At 38.6% G+C, this 17813-nt stretch overlaps 3 protein-coding genes across 6 annotated transcripts in view; 1 reads left to right on the forward strand and 2 right to left on the reverse strand.

Annotated features, from left to right (window-relative positions):
* Positions 1 to 411: 411 nt before the first annotated feature.
* Positions 412 to 6397, reverse strand: eif1axb (eukaryotic translation initiation factor 1A X-linked b). Its single transcript, XM_026364032.1, has 7 exons — positions 6243 to 6397; positions 5411 to 5494; positions 3959 to 4062; positions 3696 to 3746; positions 3100 to 3181; positions 2686 to 2777; positions 412 to 1857 (listed from the first exon to the last, which is right to left on the reverse strand). Exons 1-7 carry the CDS (start codon positions 6256 to 6258, stop codon positions 1852 to 1854), a joined length of 435 nt encoding a protein of 144 aa, XP_026219817.1. The 5' UTR covers positions 6259 to 6397; the 3' UTR covers positions 412 to 1851.
* A 1080-nt stretch (positions 6398 to 7477) lies between these two features.
* Positions 7478 to 11871, forward strand: LOC113163256 (zinc finger protein 567-like). Of its 3 annotated transcripts, none has more exons than XM_026361709.1 (2): positions 7478 to 7739; positions 8389 to 11871. In XM_026361709.1, the coding sequence occupies exons 1-2, from the start codon at positions 7713 to 7715 to the stop codon at positions 9457 to 9459; spliced, it is 1098 nt and encodes a 365-aa protein (XP_026217494.1). In that variant the 5' UTR covers positions 7478 to 7712; the 3' UTR covers positions 9460 to 11871. The 3 variants fall into 3 exon arrangements, with proteins under 3 accessions (XP_026217494.1, XP_026217495.1, XP_026217493.1); XM_026361710.1 differs by having other exon boundaries at positions 7478 to 7534; XM_026361708.1 differs by lacking the exon at positions 7478 to 7739 and adding an exon at positions 7747 to 8214.
* rps6ka3b (ribosomal protein S6 kinase, polypeptide 3b) overlaps positions 10611 to 17813 on the reverse strand; it is a 44754-nt gene continuing 37551 nt past the window's right edge. For both annotated transcript variants that reach the window (XM_026361706.1, XM_026361707.1), the window contains exons 18-22: positions 16797 to 16958; positions 16579 to 16655; positions 16221 to 16338; positions 15682 to 15822; positions 10611 to 15166 (exon numbers count right to left, since the gene is read on the reverse strand). In XM_026361706.1, the coding sequence (XP_026217491.1) occupies positions 15044 to 15166; positions 15682 to 15822; positions 16221 to 16338; positions 16579 to 16655; positions 16797 to 16958 (621 nt within the window). In that variant the 3' untranslated portion in view covers positions 10611 to 15043. The remainder of the gene's footprint in view (positions 15167 to 15681; positions 15823 to 16220; positions 16339 to 16578; positions 16656 to 16796; positions 16959 to 17813) is intronic.

Consider the following 17813-nt stretch of genomic DNA (forward strand, 5'->3'; position numbering starts at 1 on the left):
AAACAATGTTCAGTCCACTACAGGAAAGACAAAGTGTAGGTTAGATAAGAGTTTTGTTAGCAGGGTTAAGTTTAATTTTATTTACTACTGTTGTAGAGCTGCACATTAGTGAAACACCGCTATGGAGTTTCAGTGGAGGAACCAGGAACTGAACCACCAATGCTCAGGTTTAAGGACAACTGATTGATGCCACTTGGTGATAATGTTTTTCTCCTCTCTGATGACAAAGACAATGTTTCGACAGGCCTGCAGTCTTTTCCTATCAACACCCAAAGGTTGTGAATAGTCTAAGCCTGAAGCTTTGAAAGACATGAGGCCAGTTCCCTCCAGACCTCCTCCTGTTTTAGCTCAATCTCGCCACCTACAGCCGGGCACAGGACGTGCATCAGACACCCAAAATCACCAGATCACTGGAGTTAAGATCTTTATTGGAAACCCAGCCTTTAAACATCATAGTACATTTCTATTAATTCAGAGTTACAGCAAAAGCCCCAAGTGGTCCAGAGCAGTGGTTCCCAAACAGAGGTGCTGAACACCCTAAAGAAACACAGGCTTGTTTCCAGAGGGGGGAGGGGGGTTAGATATAATGTACTGTATATATCACTTAGATTTTATGGAGGGTCCGAAAATAACTACGACAGACAACTGTGTTGTGAGGTTTTACTGGTGTGTTTGTGTCTGTGATGGAGAAGTTTGGTAACCACTGGTCTGACGTGAGACAAAGCGGCCGACCGGGCCGAGTTTCACTGTGTGTTGAAGTCACAGAGCAAGCAGCAAAGAGTTCAACACAGAACACAGGAACAAAACAAAACAAAAAAAACCAAAAGATCTCTGACAAATACAAAGAAGAAGGAGAAACAACAGAAAAACACATTCGATTTGTTTGATTTCGAGGGAGCGGGACCGCCTTCATGTGGCCATAGTTCATTGTGATACGTCGCCAGTGGAATATGACATTAACAAAATAAAAACTTAAAACATATAGACCCATAATCAGTGTTATTACCGCCTTCTGTCATTAGTAAACAGCTCTCATCTGTCTAAAACTGTAGAAACTGTTTTACAGACTACAGCTACAATGATAAAGACTGCCAAAGGAAAAAAAAAAATAAACACAAAGTGGTTTATCTTTTTATTGGCGAATCCAGAGATTCTGTACTTGATGCTAAATTCCACTTAGTGTGAAATCAATATAAATACATTTCTAAAAGATGACGTTTGTTTGAGAGATATTCTGCAGTCAGTATCGGCCTGAGCCTCTACAAAATAACAAATGAGTGTTTGATACAGGACAATACAGAGAAAAAAAAATAAAATGAAAAAGGACTCTGAATGAGGTGGAAAATGTGCTGTTTTGTTGATGTTAGAAGCAAATGGTAAAAATGTAGCGATGCTCCAGACATTTACTCTAACATGATGCTGGTGATCAGCCTACTCCACTTCTCCAATCAAACTGCACGGAGGCAGAAAAAGCAAACTGCCTGCGTCATCATCAGTCACCAGGCAGCCTGCTGCATCGTCCTCCAGTTGCTACAAGTGGTAACTGAGTCTGTGTCACTGAAGCAGCTTCTCATTTTCATTCACGTTAACAAACTCAAAGTACTGATGTCATCTTTTTTTTTTTGTTTTGTTTTTTTTAAATCGCCATGTGCAATGCACTTAAAGTTCTCCAAACAACAAAGACGTCTACTGATGGTAAACAAACTGGAATAAATTGAAACATATTGTATTTTAATAAACTGTATTGGATTGGCATAGGCTGATCTTCATAAAAATATTTATCGGTGTGGCTCAAAATATCCCAATCGGAGCATCTCTAGTAAAATCCCACCTTCCCTTAGTGGCAGGTCTTTAGATCTGGAACAGAAAAGGGAGGTCAAAGAGTCATTTTGTGCTTTAAGGAAAAATACTGGAACAGCATAAACGCTCATTTTCTGCCTAATGTTATGTCCCCAGAGCAGCATTTACTTAAATCTAATAAAAAGTATGTGTTATTGAGAAAAAAAACTAAAGTGACATATTTAAATGATTTTGTTTTAGGGTATTCATAGTTAGAAATGACTTAATCAGCTGTCAATAGCTGACAGTACTTATTTGTTCACTGATGAGATCATTAATCTATTGACTGTTTAGCATTAATTAGAAGCTAAACATCTCCATTACTGGGAGATGTTCCATTAAAAACCTGTTTTTCAGTCCAGTTTAAAGCATTTTATTTCATCTTAAACAATTTGAATATTTACATTTTGACAGGACTGTCTCAAATGTCTGTAAAAGCAGATTTTAAATAGAACATCTCCCAATCATTTCTAAAAACGTACACTAATAATCTGTGGTATCGGCAGTATAAAAAAAGTGCTAGATTAGCTCATCGCAACCATTTCATAAATAATTGTGAATCAAACATGACGATTTATTTATTTTTTTAATCATCTGTCAAATTATATTGAGTAACTTTAGATTTTGTACAGTTGGACAAAGATATTTGAGAACATCTCTTTGGGTTGCAATAAATTATATTTCATAGATATATTTTATAGATCAAACATGAAATAAATAAATTGATTATCAGCATCTTAATTGCATTTGATTTAGGCTAACCGTTTTTAATCACTGTGCAATAACAAAACAAAACAAAAAAGTTAAGCTATATTTACATGCCCAGATAAAATTAAAATAACTTACATCGTCAATGTCCTCATCGTCGTCGCCAATGTCATCAAACTGGATCTCATCGTCGTCTCCAGGCCCGAAGGTGTCTGTCTCATTGATTTTGGCTGTAAGGGGAAAGACCATGTTACAAAAGTTTACTATAAAAGTATTTTGTAAAATAAAGTTTCTGCTCCACTAAGACGATGAGGTCAACATACATTCATTTAGGTGTTATTTAACCAACTGCACTATTCCTAAGCTGATAGACTTGCAACAGCAACAAGCTCATCCATTAGTTTGTTGCAGTCCTATCCATCTGAGCTGTATCAAGTGTTTACCTTTGGTCTGCGTTTACCTCCAGGCTATAAATTATTTCCAGACTTAGCTTCCCTACAGTGACGTCAGTTTTTCTCAATCCAGTAACTGTGATTGTTCCGTGTAACTCACCGTGTTCTGGCAGCTCTCCGTAGGCTTTCAAACTGCGAGCCTCATCTGCGTTGTACTTGAGGATGACGTCAGCTTTGTTGTCCTGAAACAGAAGTGATGTGATGCATGAGACAGGGTCTAAGTTACTGTATTTAAGTGTTTAGGTCAAAATGTTATATGGCTCATAAAAGAAAGAAAAAAGAAAAAGATACAGGCAGAACTGAAGACAAATGTACCAAAAGCTGATATGAACATGTCCTTATCCTGTAAAACCATCAGGAGGAAGCTTGGCCGCATTAAAGTGTTTTATGAAGGTAATTACATCTGGCTTTTTCTTTTATTTATTTTTTTAAATCTTGACTGAAACCAATTTCTACAGGACTTTTAATTTTGCAGGACTTTGCATGCTTCTTCAATCAAATAAAACATGGCCTTACTCTTTTTTCAGTTTTTGTTGGGCCTCACTGTTTTCACCTCCATATTAAGCCATATAAAAAATGTTTATCAGACAGAAATATTGCTGCTTTATTAACTGAAAACAAGTAGCATGTTTTCACAGTGACGATCAGTAAAGTGTTAACAGTCTGATCTGTGTTGTCAGTGAGCCACCAACCCACCTGGTAATCTCTCAGTCCAACCAGGATGATGTCTGACGTGTTAATCCAAACCTGGAGCAAAACAAAACACATCAGAGGTTACCCTGTGTCCTCAGTAACACCATGCACCCCGTGACCCTCACCAACGGTCATTTGAGTCCATACTGCCACTTTAATGGAGGCCGACTGACCACGGACAACAAGCTGATACAGCATTACATCAGGGGGTCTCCTGTGTGTGGTGGTGGGGAAAAGGTGTACGAGGAAGGTCAGGACATTCCTACCTTTTTCCGGAGTTTTCCTCTAATGTGGCAAAGCCGCTTGGTTCCATCAAAACACATGGCCTCCAGACGTCCATTCCCCAACATTTTAATTACCTGAGCATATTCTGGAGGACACAAGAGAGCAGAAGATAGTTCAGTTAAAGGACTCACTATGTTTAACTAGCTAACATGGGTTTTACAACACATAAGGGAACAAATCATTTTTTTTGTAACATAGGAGGTTCTATGTTACAAAAAAAACACAACAGCGCTAATTCACAATGTCTATCCCAAGAAGTAAAACTATGGCAACGTATCTTTAGTTATTGTCTGCATAAAGGACATAATGTGGGTATCTCACGTGCAAAATAATAACACGAGACAAAAAGAGCTTTGTGTGTCATATGGAAACAGTCTGGCAACAAATCAGGTGGCAACCAAACATCTGTGAAGAAACATGAAGCAATTAAGGGCGGGAATGTAAAGTGAAGGTGTTTTACCACTTCAAGAACAAACAGCAGTATGAAAATGAGGCACTGCCACAGTGCAAACCACAAAACCAAACACTCACACAGTTTAACTCCATGAAAAGGCTTTGGATAAAAGCCAAAAGCCAAATAACTAAATGGTAAATCTTTATCATGTAATTTCCATTCATTTCTAATTTTGTCTGCAATACAGTGTAAAAAAACCCACTAAAATCAAATGCAAATGTACAGTTCATTATGATGGTTATGAACTAGATTATTTGCCAAACATATGAAGAGAAATGACAAATATTCAGAAAAGTCCTGTGGTTATCACAATATTTATAAACCCTGCTCTAAACCGGACTGAGTGCAGCCAACACTACCTAAAGGTCTCTTTCAACTGAGCAAAGCCTCCTCCGCACACTGGGCTTGCTTCCACACAAGCAGGGATTTTGGCAGCACTGAGCAATGCAGTTGAAGCCTGCACCTGCACCTTCTTTGCTGTTACTGTATGATTTTTTTCCCCTCATGAATACTTTCTGATAAATCTGACCTTTCTGAGGATCCCCAGCTCTTTCTCTAATCTGGTGGTTTCTTTTTATACCTACACACTAGTGACAATATGTAAAATAGATTACTTCGTTTTTCATCGTCTTCTCAGGTATAGCACTGCAACTAATGATATCTAATTATCAATTAAGATACCAACTTCTCTACTGCTGATCAATTAATTGAGAGCAAAATATATTTATGTCTACAAAACTCCTTAATCGGACAACTTTAAATGTATGACAGTCCAAAATATTTATTTTACTCTTGATTTGTAAGAATCGGAATATGGAAATTGGGCATTTTTGTTGACTGTAGATTAATCATCAGTTGTTCTTCTGAGGGAATAATTAGCTGATGACTGTAACTGTTATCTACTGTCTTTGGTGGCACTCTTTAGCCTGGCTCTTTTGTCACAGAACAAACTAAAAACTGCACTGGACCCAGTACTGACCCTGTCCATCCTCTTTGAACACCAGCTCTCTCTTCTCAGATTCATTCTCGTTCTTTCCACGTCGCCGATTTTTTCCTCCTTTACCTGTTAACACAAGCAGAAGTAAGTCAGTTACAATCTTAATCAATTTAATGTTGATCCTTTTCACCTTTAGGTCCATTCAAGCCTAATTTATGTCGTGTCGACTTCCTGCTTACACATTTCTTCTATATGTTCCTCCTGCAAACTGACATTAACATAATACTCATGTAAGACCAGTGTCTGATCCTGTCTATACGAACTATCAGTGTTAAGGAAAAACAGCAACTGTTATTTTAGCTAGCATTAACGTCACTATGGTATTCTAAACGATAATTTCGAGACGTCGCGATTTAGTTGCTCAATTTAGACCACTAAAATCAGTTTACTCATATTATCTATGATTATCTGAACTTATTAAGTGTTGATATAGGTGAAATTAAGTCACAGATGTCACGGGCCAGACCGGGTGGGGTTTAACTAGCAGCTAGCTAGTTAACGGTGTCAGCTAATGTTAGCAACTGAATTACAAGTACGTTAGCTAGCTGACTAGCATAGGACAAAATGTACAAGCACTATAGCGTGTCTAAAATACCATACACTCTCTCAATTAAACTCAAGTTTATCTATGTATCTGCTAAGTTAGACGCAGATACCGCTAGCTAACTAGCTGCTATGGTAAATTCGTTGTGCTAACTAGCATTAGCTGCTCGTTGTCACGTTTTCACTGCGTGTGTTCTTACGGCGGGCTCGACCAGAGCGAAGACAATTTACAACACCGACACACGCGTTAACCTTATTCTCCGCCACTTACCTTTATTTTTTGGCATATTCTTTCACGCCTCGATCACGTTAATCCCGCTCGGTAGAAACGAACAACTGTTAAACAATAACTGTTTACAATGGCAAGCGAATCTCTGTCGAGAAGCTAGCTAGTCACCGCTGAATCGCTCCACCGGTCTACGCATGCGCCCACCAAAACCTTTATTGTAACCGGCTATTGTGACAGAGACAAACCTGTTTCTGAACAGTCGAGATCTTTTACTGAAGTAAAAGCAGGAAGATCAATGTAAAAATCACATGTAAAGTGAATTTAAAGTCTATGATATGTTTATAGTATTCAGTTTTATTTTTTATATGTTTAATTTGTTATTTAATATATATTTGCTATTATGATTTTTGTAATATTTACACATTTCTTTTCGCATTAATAAATATGCCAAAAATTGACTAAATATTTTGTTTACTTTCATTCTTGGATGATTAAATGACTTTAAACAGTGATGAATGAGTTACTATGATCGTTTATAACTACTAACTAAAAGCAGTTTACCTCACATACAATTGTTAGAAGTAAGTCCAGCATTCAAAATAGTATTTAAATAAAAGTACAAAGGTAGTACATTAAAAAGTAAGTGTACTTAAAATGTGGTGTTAATATAACAACTGAAACGTAATCTAGCATGTATATCATAATTAATTAGTTTATAAAAAGGTGAATGCATACATCTGAAATGGTACTGAAGTGTAAATTAGACAATAAGTAAGTTAATGTAGTTTAAGAAGCTGTACTGACTGAAAAACTGTAGGCCTACTTAGATTTGTCAAACAGCACATTTCTTAAGTACTGCACCTAAGTACAATTATTAAGTATTTACAATTTTTGCTACTTCGTAGTTCATCTTTATTACATTTCATAGGCTGAAATTGTACTTTCACTCCATTACATTGTTGTACTGACAAGTTCTCTTTTAGTAAATGATGAGTTACTGGGTCCCAGTACAGACAGGAACAGTTCAAACAAACAGAAACCATGTCTGTGCTTTATCAATATCAGTACTTTTCTATGTTTATTTAAGGGACTGCATACCGTCTACATTTTTAAATAATCGTTGCACTGTGTTATTATTATTATTATTAGTTGTATTTGAATTTTGAATCTTGGATTATTGGTAGTTTTATTATTGTTGTGGTGTTCCTCCGCGCCGCCAGGGGGCACTGTGATGCTCGGCGGCGCTGTCGCTGTTTTATTTTCCCAGAGAAGTAACAGACCCTTTGAAGCAGCTCAGCTACTGAACGAAATCTGTTTTCCTGCAGCTAGTAAAGGTTGATTCTTTTCAGTTTCTCCACATTTACATGCACATTTCAAGTCTCCGTCCTCACTGCCAAATAGCCAACTGGTGCAAAGTTAGGAAAATATTTTCGGCTGGGACTTGTCTTCGCTTCTTGTTGCACGTTAGCCGTGGTGTTGCTAAGCTAAGCTGCAGTTTGGTTGACAGCAGTGATGGCTGACTTCAGCAGCAGGAGCATGGTCAGTGCTTCAACCTTCCTGTTTTATTTCTTTTATTCTGCTGGGAACGATGTTGGAAGAAAAGTTTTCTGGGTTTCTGCTACGTCTTCCACTACTTTTCTGCAATAACTAAGCATGCATAATAATGCATATTTTGCACCTTTTAATAGTTGTAGACAGTTGCATCACATGTTTTTAAATTATAAGACCATAACAGATGCCATAATTCTTAGTAAACATTTTTATTATTATGTATTAATCTGATGGCGTTGGGATGTGTTTGTGGTCTTTGTCAGTAGAACCTGTGATTAATAATAATAATAATAACATAGTAATAATAGTAATCGGAACTACTAGTAATCCCTTTTGTTTCATAAAGTATTTAAAACAGACCAGAAGTGGCAGCAATACACAAACTGTACACTCAAACAAAGTGCTTGGAGTACTAGGAGAACCACTTCTTATTCTTTCCTCAAGCTTGTGGACCAAATACATGGTATAAAATTTCTTTTACCTACTACATTAAGCAAACACATTGTTGGTAACATCAGTGTACAAGAAAGTGCCTCATGTTGTACAGATATTAAAGCCTCAGGTTACATGGCTGACTTTATTTATATGCTGACTGAAAAAAATAAAACACTTTTTTTTTCTGCCTTCTTAACTCCAGGCGATCAGAGATGGGGGAAAAGTGTCATCGTCTTCAGTCGCAGTTGCAAATGGAAACTGGGACGGTGCAGGTGGGTTGGACCAGATAACAGTGGTGAGAATAGACGACACTCACATTGAGGAGGAGCAATCTCACGTCAGGAGGAAGGTTAAAAGCGACGCCACAGACTACTATGAAGTGGAGTATTCCATGCCCACTGAGGAGGAAGCAGCAGGGGAGGAAGAGGAGGACAGTGTTTACGTTATCGAATATTCAAACCCTGAAGAGGAGGGAGAAAGTTATCAATTTACGATGTCTGTAGATCGATCACTGCCAGTAAAAAAGACGACAGTTAAACATCCAGCAGCAGGCGAAAGCTCCAGAGCTCCTTCACAGGTGATTTCAAGGCCAAGACCCACAGTGAGGCAGGAGAGGAAGCTGGTAAGAGAAGAGGAGGTGAAGAAGGAGACGATAGTGAGTAATAAGAGTGTGTTGGAGCTTGGAGAGGACTACAGCGACGTGATGGGCTCAGGAAAGAGAATGCTGATGTGCTCAATGTGTCCGCCGCCAGGAAGGTTCTTCAAGAGGGCGTCAGGCCTGGCTGTACATTTAAAACAGCTGCATCAGGTGGAGGGGAAGAAGACCTTTTTCTGCACATACTGCAACCAGACAGTTCGCACTCAGATCCAGCTGGATGCACACACACGACGCCACGCCAACCAGGACGCCGTGTTCACCTGCCACCTGTGCTTGACAAACAAACTCGAAATAACGGGGTACAAAGGGTCGAAGCACGGCCTGAAGAGACACCTGGAGAAGGAGCACCCGGGCGTCATCCCTCGCTGTGACATCTGCAATAAAGGCTTCAAGACGCTCACAACGTACCTCGCGGACCAGTTCAGGCACGTCGGGGTGTCGCCGTACTACTGCGCCAAGTGTCAGATCTATGAAATGACTGAGAGGGGTCTGAGCGTGCACATCAAAAACCACAACAAGAAGAAGACGAAGCAGGAGTCGGGGGAGAACCACCTGCAGACGTTTGGAGTCTCAACCAGTGTTGATAACTCAGCCACAGACGACTCCGACTTCTGACACTCTTTCTGTCATGTTATGAGACAAAAGCAGCTCAGTGACCCGCTGGTGTCTGATAGTCTGCATCTTTGTCCTCTGCTGAACCACTTTGTTAAAGTATTTGATTTATATCCAACACAGGAATTTTAAAATACACTTTGTTTAGTCGCCCTAAGTCAGCAGGTTTAGCTGCTAACAGCTAGTTGGCAGCGCGTCTTTGAAGAGTGTGAAGCAGTGTTTCAAGAGATTTCTTAACGTGAGTTCAGCCTTCTGCAGGAAGAGGTCTGTTGGTATATTGACTGGATATAACTACAGTATATACAATGACCACATGTGACTTGGTTAGTTCTTCTCTCATATAAACCATAGGGACATATTTTTGTACACAAACACAGACGTTTGCATCACCATGGTTTTCTATTGGCTTTTGGATCTTTGCAGAAAATACCTTAAGCTCTATGACAAAAAGAGGTTTATGATACTTGTGCATTTCATTCAGGAATATAAACAGGATTAAACTTTACTCCTTCTAGTTTAGCTTGAACAGAAGCTGCACATCCATAGTTTAGGGTTTATTTTAGGACCATTTTAGGGGTCACAACCTGCAGATTGAGAACCAGATTTTTGAGAAATTTGTTAAGATGAGTTAAATGAAATATACTAGATCCAAATTATATGTAATAACACTGACACAAAAGTATTTTTTATGAAACAATAAAACATTTTATTTTTTTGTCACTGGAATAAAAAAACATCTTTAAAAAAAAACTGCATACATGTAGTAAAGAAGAAACACATCTCAAAATTCTTTGTAAAATTCACTGAGCTTTTGTTGAAGCTGATGAAACTAATAAGTGAATTTTCTAAACGAACAGGTAAGGAAAGTATTAAAAGGTGCTAAAATCGCCAACATATGAACTAAGTTTGGTGCATAAACACTTGGAAGTTGTCTATTTTTGTTTTCTTGAATAAAAATAATATTTGAGATTAAATCTGTATTTTTGTTTGTCTCTGATGTTATTAAAGGGAAATGCCACAAGACTTAGAGCTTTACTGTGTTATTTTCCTCAATAGAGAAAAATATTTTATATATAATTAGATGTATATAAAACCGTACCTGCCTACAGCACTTGAGGATGAAATGTGCAGAATAAAAAGTCCTTCACCACAGCTTGTTAGCTGATTAACCATTTTTATTATTTTTAATAGAAAGTCCAACTCTCACTGCAGGTACAAAAACAGAGAGCCGGCGTAGCAGCAGGGCTGAAGACGTCAAATCAAAGAGGAGGAGGAGAAGAAAGAGAGACAGAAAGCTATTCCCCTGTTCATGATTACAGAAGTCATTCATTTTACATTCCTTTATCCCAGAGCTGTACATCGATAGATGAGGCAAAGATCAACATTTATTTTTTTTAATATAAAACACAGACCGTTTTATCCCTTTATTTTGACAGACAGAGAGGAAGAATTCATCTGAACAGCTTTCAGATGCAGGAGTAAGAGGAAGTTCTTGTTTTTTTTAGTGCTCGCTGATTGTCTCCAGACTGCTCGACGGCGCAGTTCATGTCTCCTCTCATTCCAAATCTCAGGCGAGGGCAGTTTGTTTACGTTAAACTGATCAGATCCACTGGAGAAGGTTGGACCCTGTGGGATCTTTAAGATGACTGGTCCCTCTGGTGGCCATGTTGGAGCTTCTCAAACACAAATTATCAACTGAAGAAAATAATTAAAAGTGTTATTTTAAAAGTGACCATCAATAAAAAGCCCAGTTCACCCAAACAAACTACAGTCCGTTCATTAATGACTGTGGACACAGCAGCTTTCAACCAAATCTCATAGTCTTCCTCTGCAGATCGAGTTGACCTCACTGTGATTATTAACCACATATATCCTAATATTGTGAGTATAGTTATTGAGAATTAAACCAACTCCACTAACTGTGGAAAGCCATGAGATGTGGCTGAAAGCTGTAGAAAAAAAGCAGTGAGACCTTGTGTTGAGACGTTTTGGTCATGAACAACTTCTACTGTCTCTGGGACCTTGACAATCATGATGTTTCTTTCAATATTAAATTTCTCTACTCGCTTCTCGAGCTTTCAACCAAAGCTCATGATCTTCCTCAGAAGATGGAGTTGCTTAATTGTCCCAGAGATGGTTATATAACCACATACAGTATTATATATTAATATAGCAGTCCAGGGAAGTGTGTATAGTATTACCCATGAGCATAGATGGATCACTGAAGGGGCCAGAGTCTGTGTGATGTAATTGTTGATATTACTTCTTCGACAGTCAGAGAGCTCAGTTAAAAGACTCAAAAAGAATAAATGATTAAAAGAGACAAAAACGTGAGTCTGTCAGTCTGGGTGTTCTACAGAGGGGACGGTCCCATTTACTCATAATCCATCCATGTCCATGAGTGTACCAACAAAACAAGAGGTAAAAACATCACTTTGTAGCTCACAATGGTCAGAAACTCCACAGAAAACCTTTAGGACATATGATTAATGTCTCTCATGATGTCAAACCACACTTCAATGTGATACAGTAGTTTGTCTTTCAGTAATGTGGGTGAACTAACCCTTTAATTTCTTTAGCAGTCAACGTCCAAAGTGGCACCAAATGTGTGTATCGGTAGTTTGGAAGCTTGAATACAACTGGAATGTGTTTAGACGTGACCAGGTGCTGAGATTTTAAAGGGTTTAGCTGACAGACACAGAAAACTGTGGCTCTGCAGACGAGACACGTGAATCACAGAATAAAACGTCCACACAGACAAAATGTATCAATCACAACTTGGAGTAAAACTCTTCTCGTCTTTTCAAGGCCTTCCATGTCTCAGATCTGTGTGCTTATTACGTACATCCCTCTTCTCCTGGACATAAAAAAATGCATTGAGTCGTAGAAACCTGAGTTGCTCATCGTGTTTGCATTTGCAGTTCAGCTCCCTGTCGGCTCCACGTACAGGCGAGCGATCGGACGGCTCATACAGAAGGTCAGAGTGATGGTTTGTGGAAGCAGGAAACTCATTCACCAAGTTTGTCCTCAAGCAACTCAATCACCTGGTTCCCAGGTATCAACATCCTCCTGTGTGTGATCCTCGACTGGCCCACATGCTGTTGTGGATTTGTTTGCAAATGTCGCCCGTCTCTCTGAGTTAGAGCTGCGTTCAATACCCCTAAAGCCTCAAGGTTTGTCTTTAAATGTGATTTTGATTTACTGGCACATCTTAAAGCTACGCAAGGCGAGATGTCCATGTAGACATATGTTGTTTTATGTGCTTGAAATAAGCTTTTCTCATAGGGAATAAAACAAATAACAACAAATCAACTATGTGATTGTTAAAGTACAATTGAACCACAAGTGATCATGAGCTGAGCTAAAAGTGATGTTTAAATTAGAGCTGCAGCAGTGAGTTATTGACAGAACATTAATCTGCAACTGTCGTGAATTAGCTTTTTGCAGCTTTAAATAGATTCTGGATTTCTATTTCTAGACAGTATAAAGGCTTCAAAGCTATTCTGCTTTGTTTATGTGCTCAATGAGTTGATTTTTGGACCAATATAATTAGTTTTAGAGGTAATGAAGAATACTGAGACGCTTTCAGGAGTATGAGCAGGAACTGGTGCAGCTCAGAGTTTTCTATGTTTGTGTAAAACGTGAGGATGATTCTCGTCTCCTAAAGATGAAGGTTTTTATCTCTCGGTGCAACAGAAGCTTCAGTCTCTCCATTAGCTAGCTCTCTCCATAATCTGTTTTCAGATTGATGATTTGTGACACACTGGTCCAATGTTTTGTCTCCTGATTCTGATTCAGTCTATCTGTTGTTGTTTAATAATGGCCCGATTCCAGTTTTTTTCTTTACCCCAGAATCAGAATCAGAATTTCTTACTGCCTGAAATCATTGTTATGTAAAGTAACACAAAGCTTTGGCATTAAACACTGGATTACCGCCAGGCAAGTGGACAACGTCTCCTGAGGTCATTTGTAGCTTTAAAACCTTTATTTGAATTTGTTTTAATTAACTAATTAATTCATAGTAAGTGACACATGATTATTATTAATTATATAAAACAGGGGTGCAGGGTTTATTCATTATCTATTCATTTGTCTGAAAGGTATTGGTAATTAATTACTTATAACATTTACAACAGCCTAAAACCCAAACGTTCAGTTTACTATCAGATAAAAGAAACTAGAAAGCAAATATCCACATTTGAGAGGCTGAAACATGTTACTTTAGCTGTAAAGACAATTAAGAAGTTAATAAAATGTCCAATTAATTTAGCATGAACCAGCTATTAGAGCTGTGATTAACCAATTTGCTGATGTATTGTCATTATCTATTGTGTTATAAATTAAATGTTTGATGGTTCCAGGTTTTCAGATGTGAAAAAAATTGCTTCTTTTTCTTTATCTTTCCTCATTTAATAAAATTTCTGTGGCTGCATTCAGACTGTGTGACTGGACATTTTGAGTTTTTATGTCTTATGATGTTTAATAAACTGAACAAATAATCTAAATAATGATTTGTCGATCAATCAATAAAGGCAATAATTAAATGATAATTTAAGCTCTTAAGTACTGGTTAGTGTTTGCTGTGTGAAGTTGGGCCAATATGGGCCTTACAACTGATTTTTGCACCTCAGGAGGTTAATCCGGCTCTGACTAAAAGCATAAACACTGATGTTAAGACTGATACTGAGACAGAAACTATTAAATGTGGATCTGACGCACTGTGGCTCATACCAGATCCACTAAGAATCAGGGCCAATACTGATCTAGTTCATCGAACTGGTGCATATCTCGTCATAACCCCACATCTGCAGGCTGAACCAGTGTTTGTTCTTTGTTGTTGTACCTAAAAAGTAAAATGCTGGAAATGACTGTGCTATCATTAATTTCCAGCTTCTTGTTTTACAGAGTGATGCTGTAAATCTAAAATGCAAACAGCGGTCTTTAGAGGCGGAAGCTGCTCTGCTCAGTGAGAAAAGCTTTAATCTGTCTCTTGCACTGATTAACACCTTCTGTCCATTTCTGTAGACGCTGTCATCTCAGAGGCTACTTGAGGTTTAAATGCAGGGTCTACAGCTATGCAGAACCAAAACGCCACTATAATAACAATAATCATAGCTCTTTAAATGCATACAATATATTTCTATGTTCAGATTTCCCCATTTGAAGTAAATAAATACAGTACTTTTACTTTCCTGACGTGCTCTGTCTCTGGGTCTGTGAGGCAGCGCTGATTGTCCGAAGCAGAAAAGCTGCTGGAGGACTCAGCCCCCGCAGCAGGGAAGAGTTTACAGGTTTTCATTACAGCTCGGTCCGGCTGTCGATCGTGAGGCTAAAGCTGAGTCTACAGTAAGACAGCAGAAGAGATCCAATCAGGAGAGTCCGTTAAGGTGCAGGAAAGGACAGGGAGGGGAGAGAAGGTGGGTCAGTGGTGATCTCTGTGCTCATATTTGGCGTTAGCAGTTCCCAGGTCCATCAGTAGTCTGTCCCACCGAACCGCACTGGAGAGAGGGAACAAGAGAGGTGGTCCGGTGGAGGTCAGAACGAGGTCAGAGTTAACAGGAAGAGGTGAGGGGTGGTAGGGTTAAAGTCACAGAGCAGTGGAGGTGATCTTCTTCACCCCCCTCCGCTGGGCCAGTGTGGAACAGCCCACGGGTTCCAGGACTGGAGGGACGTTCCTATTCAGGGCTGAGTATGTGGCCGCCATCGCACCCTAGGGGGACCAGACAGAGACCGTTAAAACCCAAATATGTCAAATTTGTTAATAAAATAACAGCTTTAGTCGGTAGAGTCAGTCGTCTATAAACCCCAGGGTCTAGTTTGAAGCCTTCACAGGTTTATATTTCTATTTCAGGGCCAAATAATGTAGTCACTGAAATGTTGTATACTAAATATATATTACACACTGGAGATCAAAATATGAATATGAAATATGCTTAAAATACTGATATTTTACTCCTGGTTAGATCATTTCAAATTTCTCTAGTTTTGATCTCCAGTGTATATAGAGTATTTAATAAATTTGTATATTTACAGTACTAACAATAGTTAAAGAAACGCACGCACAATGTTTGATTTCACTTTCAGATTTTGGATGCACAATGATAAATAGATGAGTAGGGATGCACTGGTCCAACATATAGTGGTTGTGTTTCAGTGTTTTCAGTAGAGACTGGGTGAAAGATCAGATGAAGTGAAGAATAAATAAGATTCCAACTGCAGAGTTACCTTGACCAGGTGTGGTGCGTCCTGTCTGTTGAGGGTGTATTTGGGCAGCTGGTCTCTGTGCGTCACCCAGGGGTGTCTGAGGACCTGACCTGCAGTCAGCCGCTGGTGGGGATCGACATGCAGCATCTTCGACACCAGGTCCTGAAGGGTCAGAGGTCACACATGTAGCAACTTCCATGGAAATCTAGGTAATACTTGTCAATATACAACAGTTTACTGAATGGAAGAGATTGTATTAAGGAAGCTATCCTAAGTATCCATTACCAGCTCCACATCATTATATGTTTAGATTAAAAAGTTGAGTCTTCATCATTTTAGAGCAAAATTAAACATGTGTGTAAACTCTAAACTTTTCAACTCTGATTTAATTCTTACAGTCAGTCCATAATTTTGTCCTGATATTAGAGCAGCTACAAAATACAGACACAACATGATTCACTTTTGACTTAGCGAGCCCGCTACACAAGTTTGTTTCATCATTTTTTGAGTTTGTTAAAAAATACAGTTAAGTTTCTGTTTGTGTGTGTTTGTGTCCAAACCTTAGCCTCAGTAGAGACAGAGTTCCAGTAACCTCCAGAGAGTGAAAACTTCCCACTGCCGATACGAGCCAAAATCTCCTCTGGAGTGTCCTCTGGACCATTAGCAAACGGAGTGAAACTGTGGATGGAAGAGGTGAAAGATGAGATAAAGAATGACAACACACACACATGCACATGTGCTTCTTAATATTGACTGAAAGCTGAATTCACCCTTAACCAACTTCATCCGTGCTACTAAGTGCTGTGCAAACGTTTTAATGCCGTCTAACTGGTGTCAAAGAGGAAAGGAATTACACAGCATGTGAAGTTCTAATGTTAAAAGTTCATCTGCAGTACCCGTAAATGTGTTTACACCAACCCTGTTAGCATTGTGTACAGCAGGACTCCAAGACTCCAGATGTCACAGGCTGCATCGTAACCCTGCTTCTTCAACACCTGCCGGGAGCACAAAACAACAGCTACGTGTAAAAACATGTTTCAGTTCACACTTTCCAAGGGTCTCGACAGGAGCTAATGAGAACAAAGCTACTTACAAACTAAATCTTCCTTCATGTTAAGATCTGAACTGTGACGTACCTCTGGTGCTACAAAGTTGGCAGTGTAGCATGGCGTCATCAGCAGGCCGTTCTCTGCTCTCAGCTGTTTGGCAAAACCAAAGTCGCAGATCCTGATGGACTCTGCGTTCCCGCTCTCGTCCACGTACAGGATATTACTGGGCTTCAGGTCTCGGTGCACAACCTGCGAACAGAAACGAGAAGATTCAGTCATCTGCCGACTTACTTACTAACTTTGATCCTTGAATTTTTGTGGCCTACTTAAATGCCTCAGGCAAGACCTCCTTACACTTACCCTGCCTGTACCTAGTATCCGAAGTTGCTTTGGATAAAAGCTTCTGACAAATGTAAATGTATAATACTATATAAATGTAGACTGTGGCAGGCTTGTGTTAATATATATATATATATGACTTTGATATATTGTAAATATCTTAAACTGAACAAGAGTAAAACCAAAATGTGTTATTTAAGGCACCATTTATGTCAATCTGAGCTCATTTTAGAAAAAAATACCTTAACGGGCTTAACAGGCTTCAACTTCCTCTGCCTTTATTTAAAAAAGACACTGGACATTAAAAGAAATATTAAATAATAAAAGAACAACTAATAAAATCAAAAAAATCAAGAGACTTAATTCATAAGACAATGGTGTAAACAGAATAACAATGAATTAATTAAATAACTATTTGGAGATTTTAGAGGAGACACAGAGCTTAACATATTCATATTTTATGGTTACTGTTCGTGCTGTTGATTCATCTTCTTTTAACCTAAGTCAAGTGAGCATTTCTTGTGTTTTTACTTCGTTACAAACAAGCCTGTGCTTTCCCAATCCACAAATCTCTCCTGTAATTTTAAATACACTAAATTATGGGTTAAACCATCAGTTTATATATATTAAGTTAATAAGACAAATCATTAAATGTGGGCTCAACAAATAAGAACATCTCATTATTTTGTCAGAAGCAGCATTTCCATAACGTCCTCCACTTAAATTTAATTCTAGGACTTTAAAACGTTCTGTAAACACACTGGT

This window comes from Anabas testudineus, chromosome 2 (genome assembly GCF_900324465.2).
Source record: "Anabas testudineus chromosome 2, fAnaTes1.2, whole genome shotgun sequence".
NCBI lineage: Eukaryota > Metazoa > Chordata > Actinopteri > Anabantiformes > Anabantidae > Anabas > Anabas testudineus.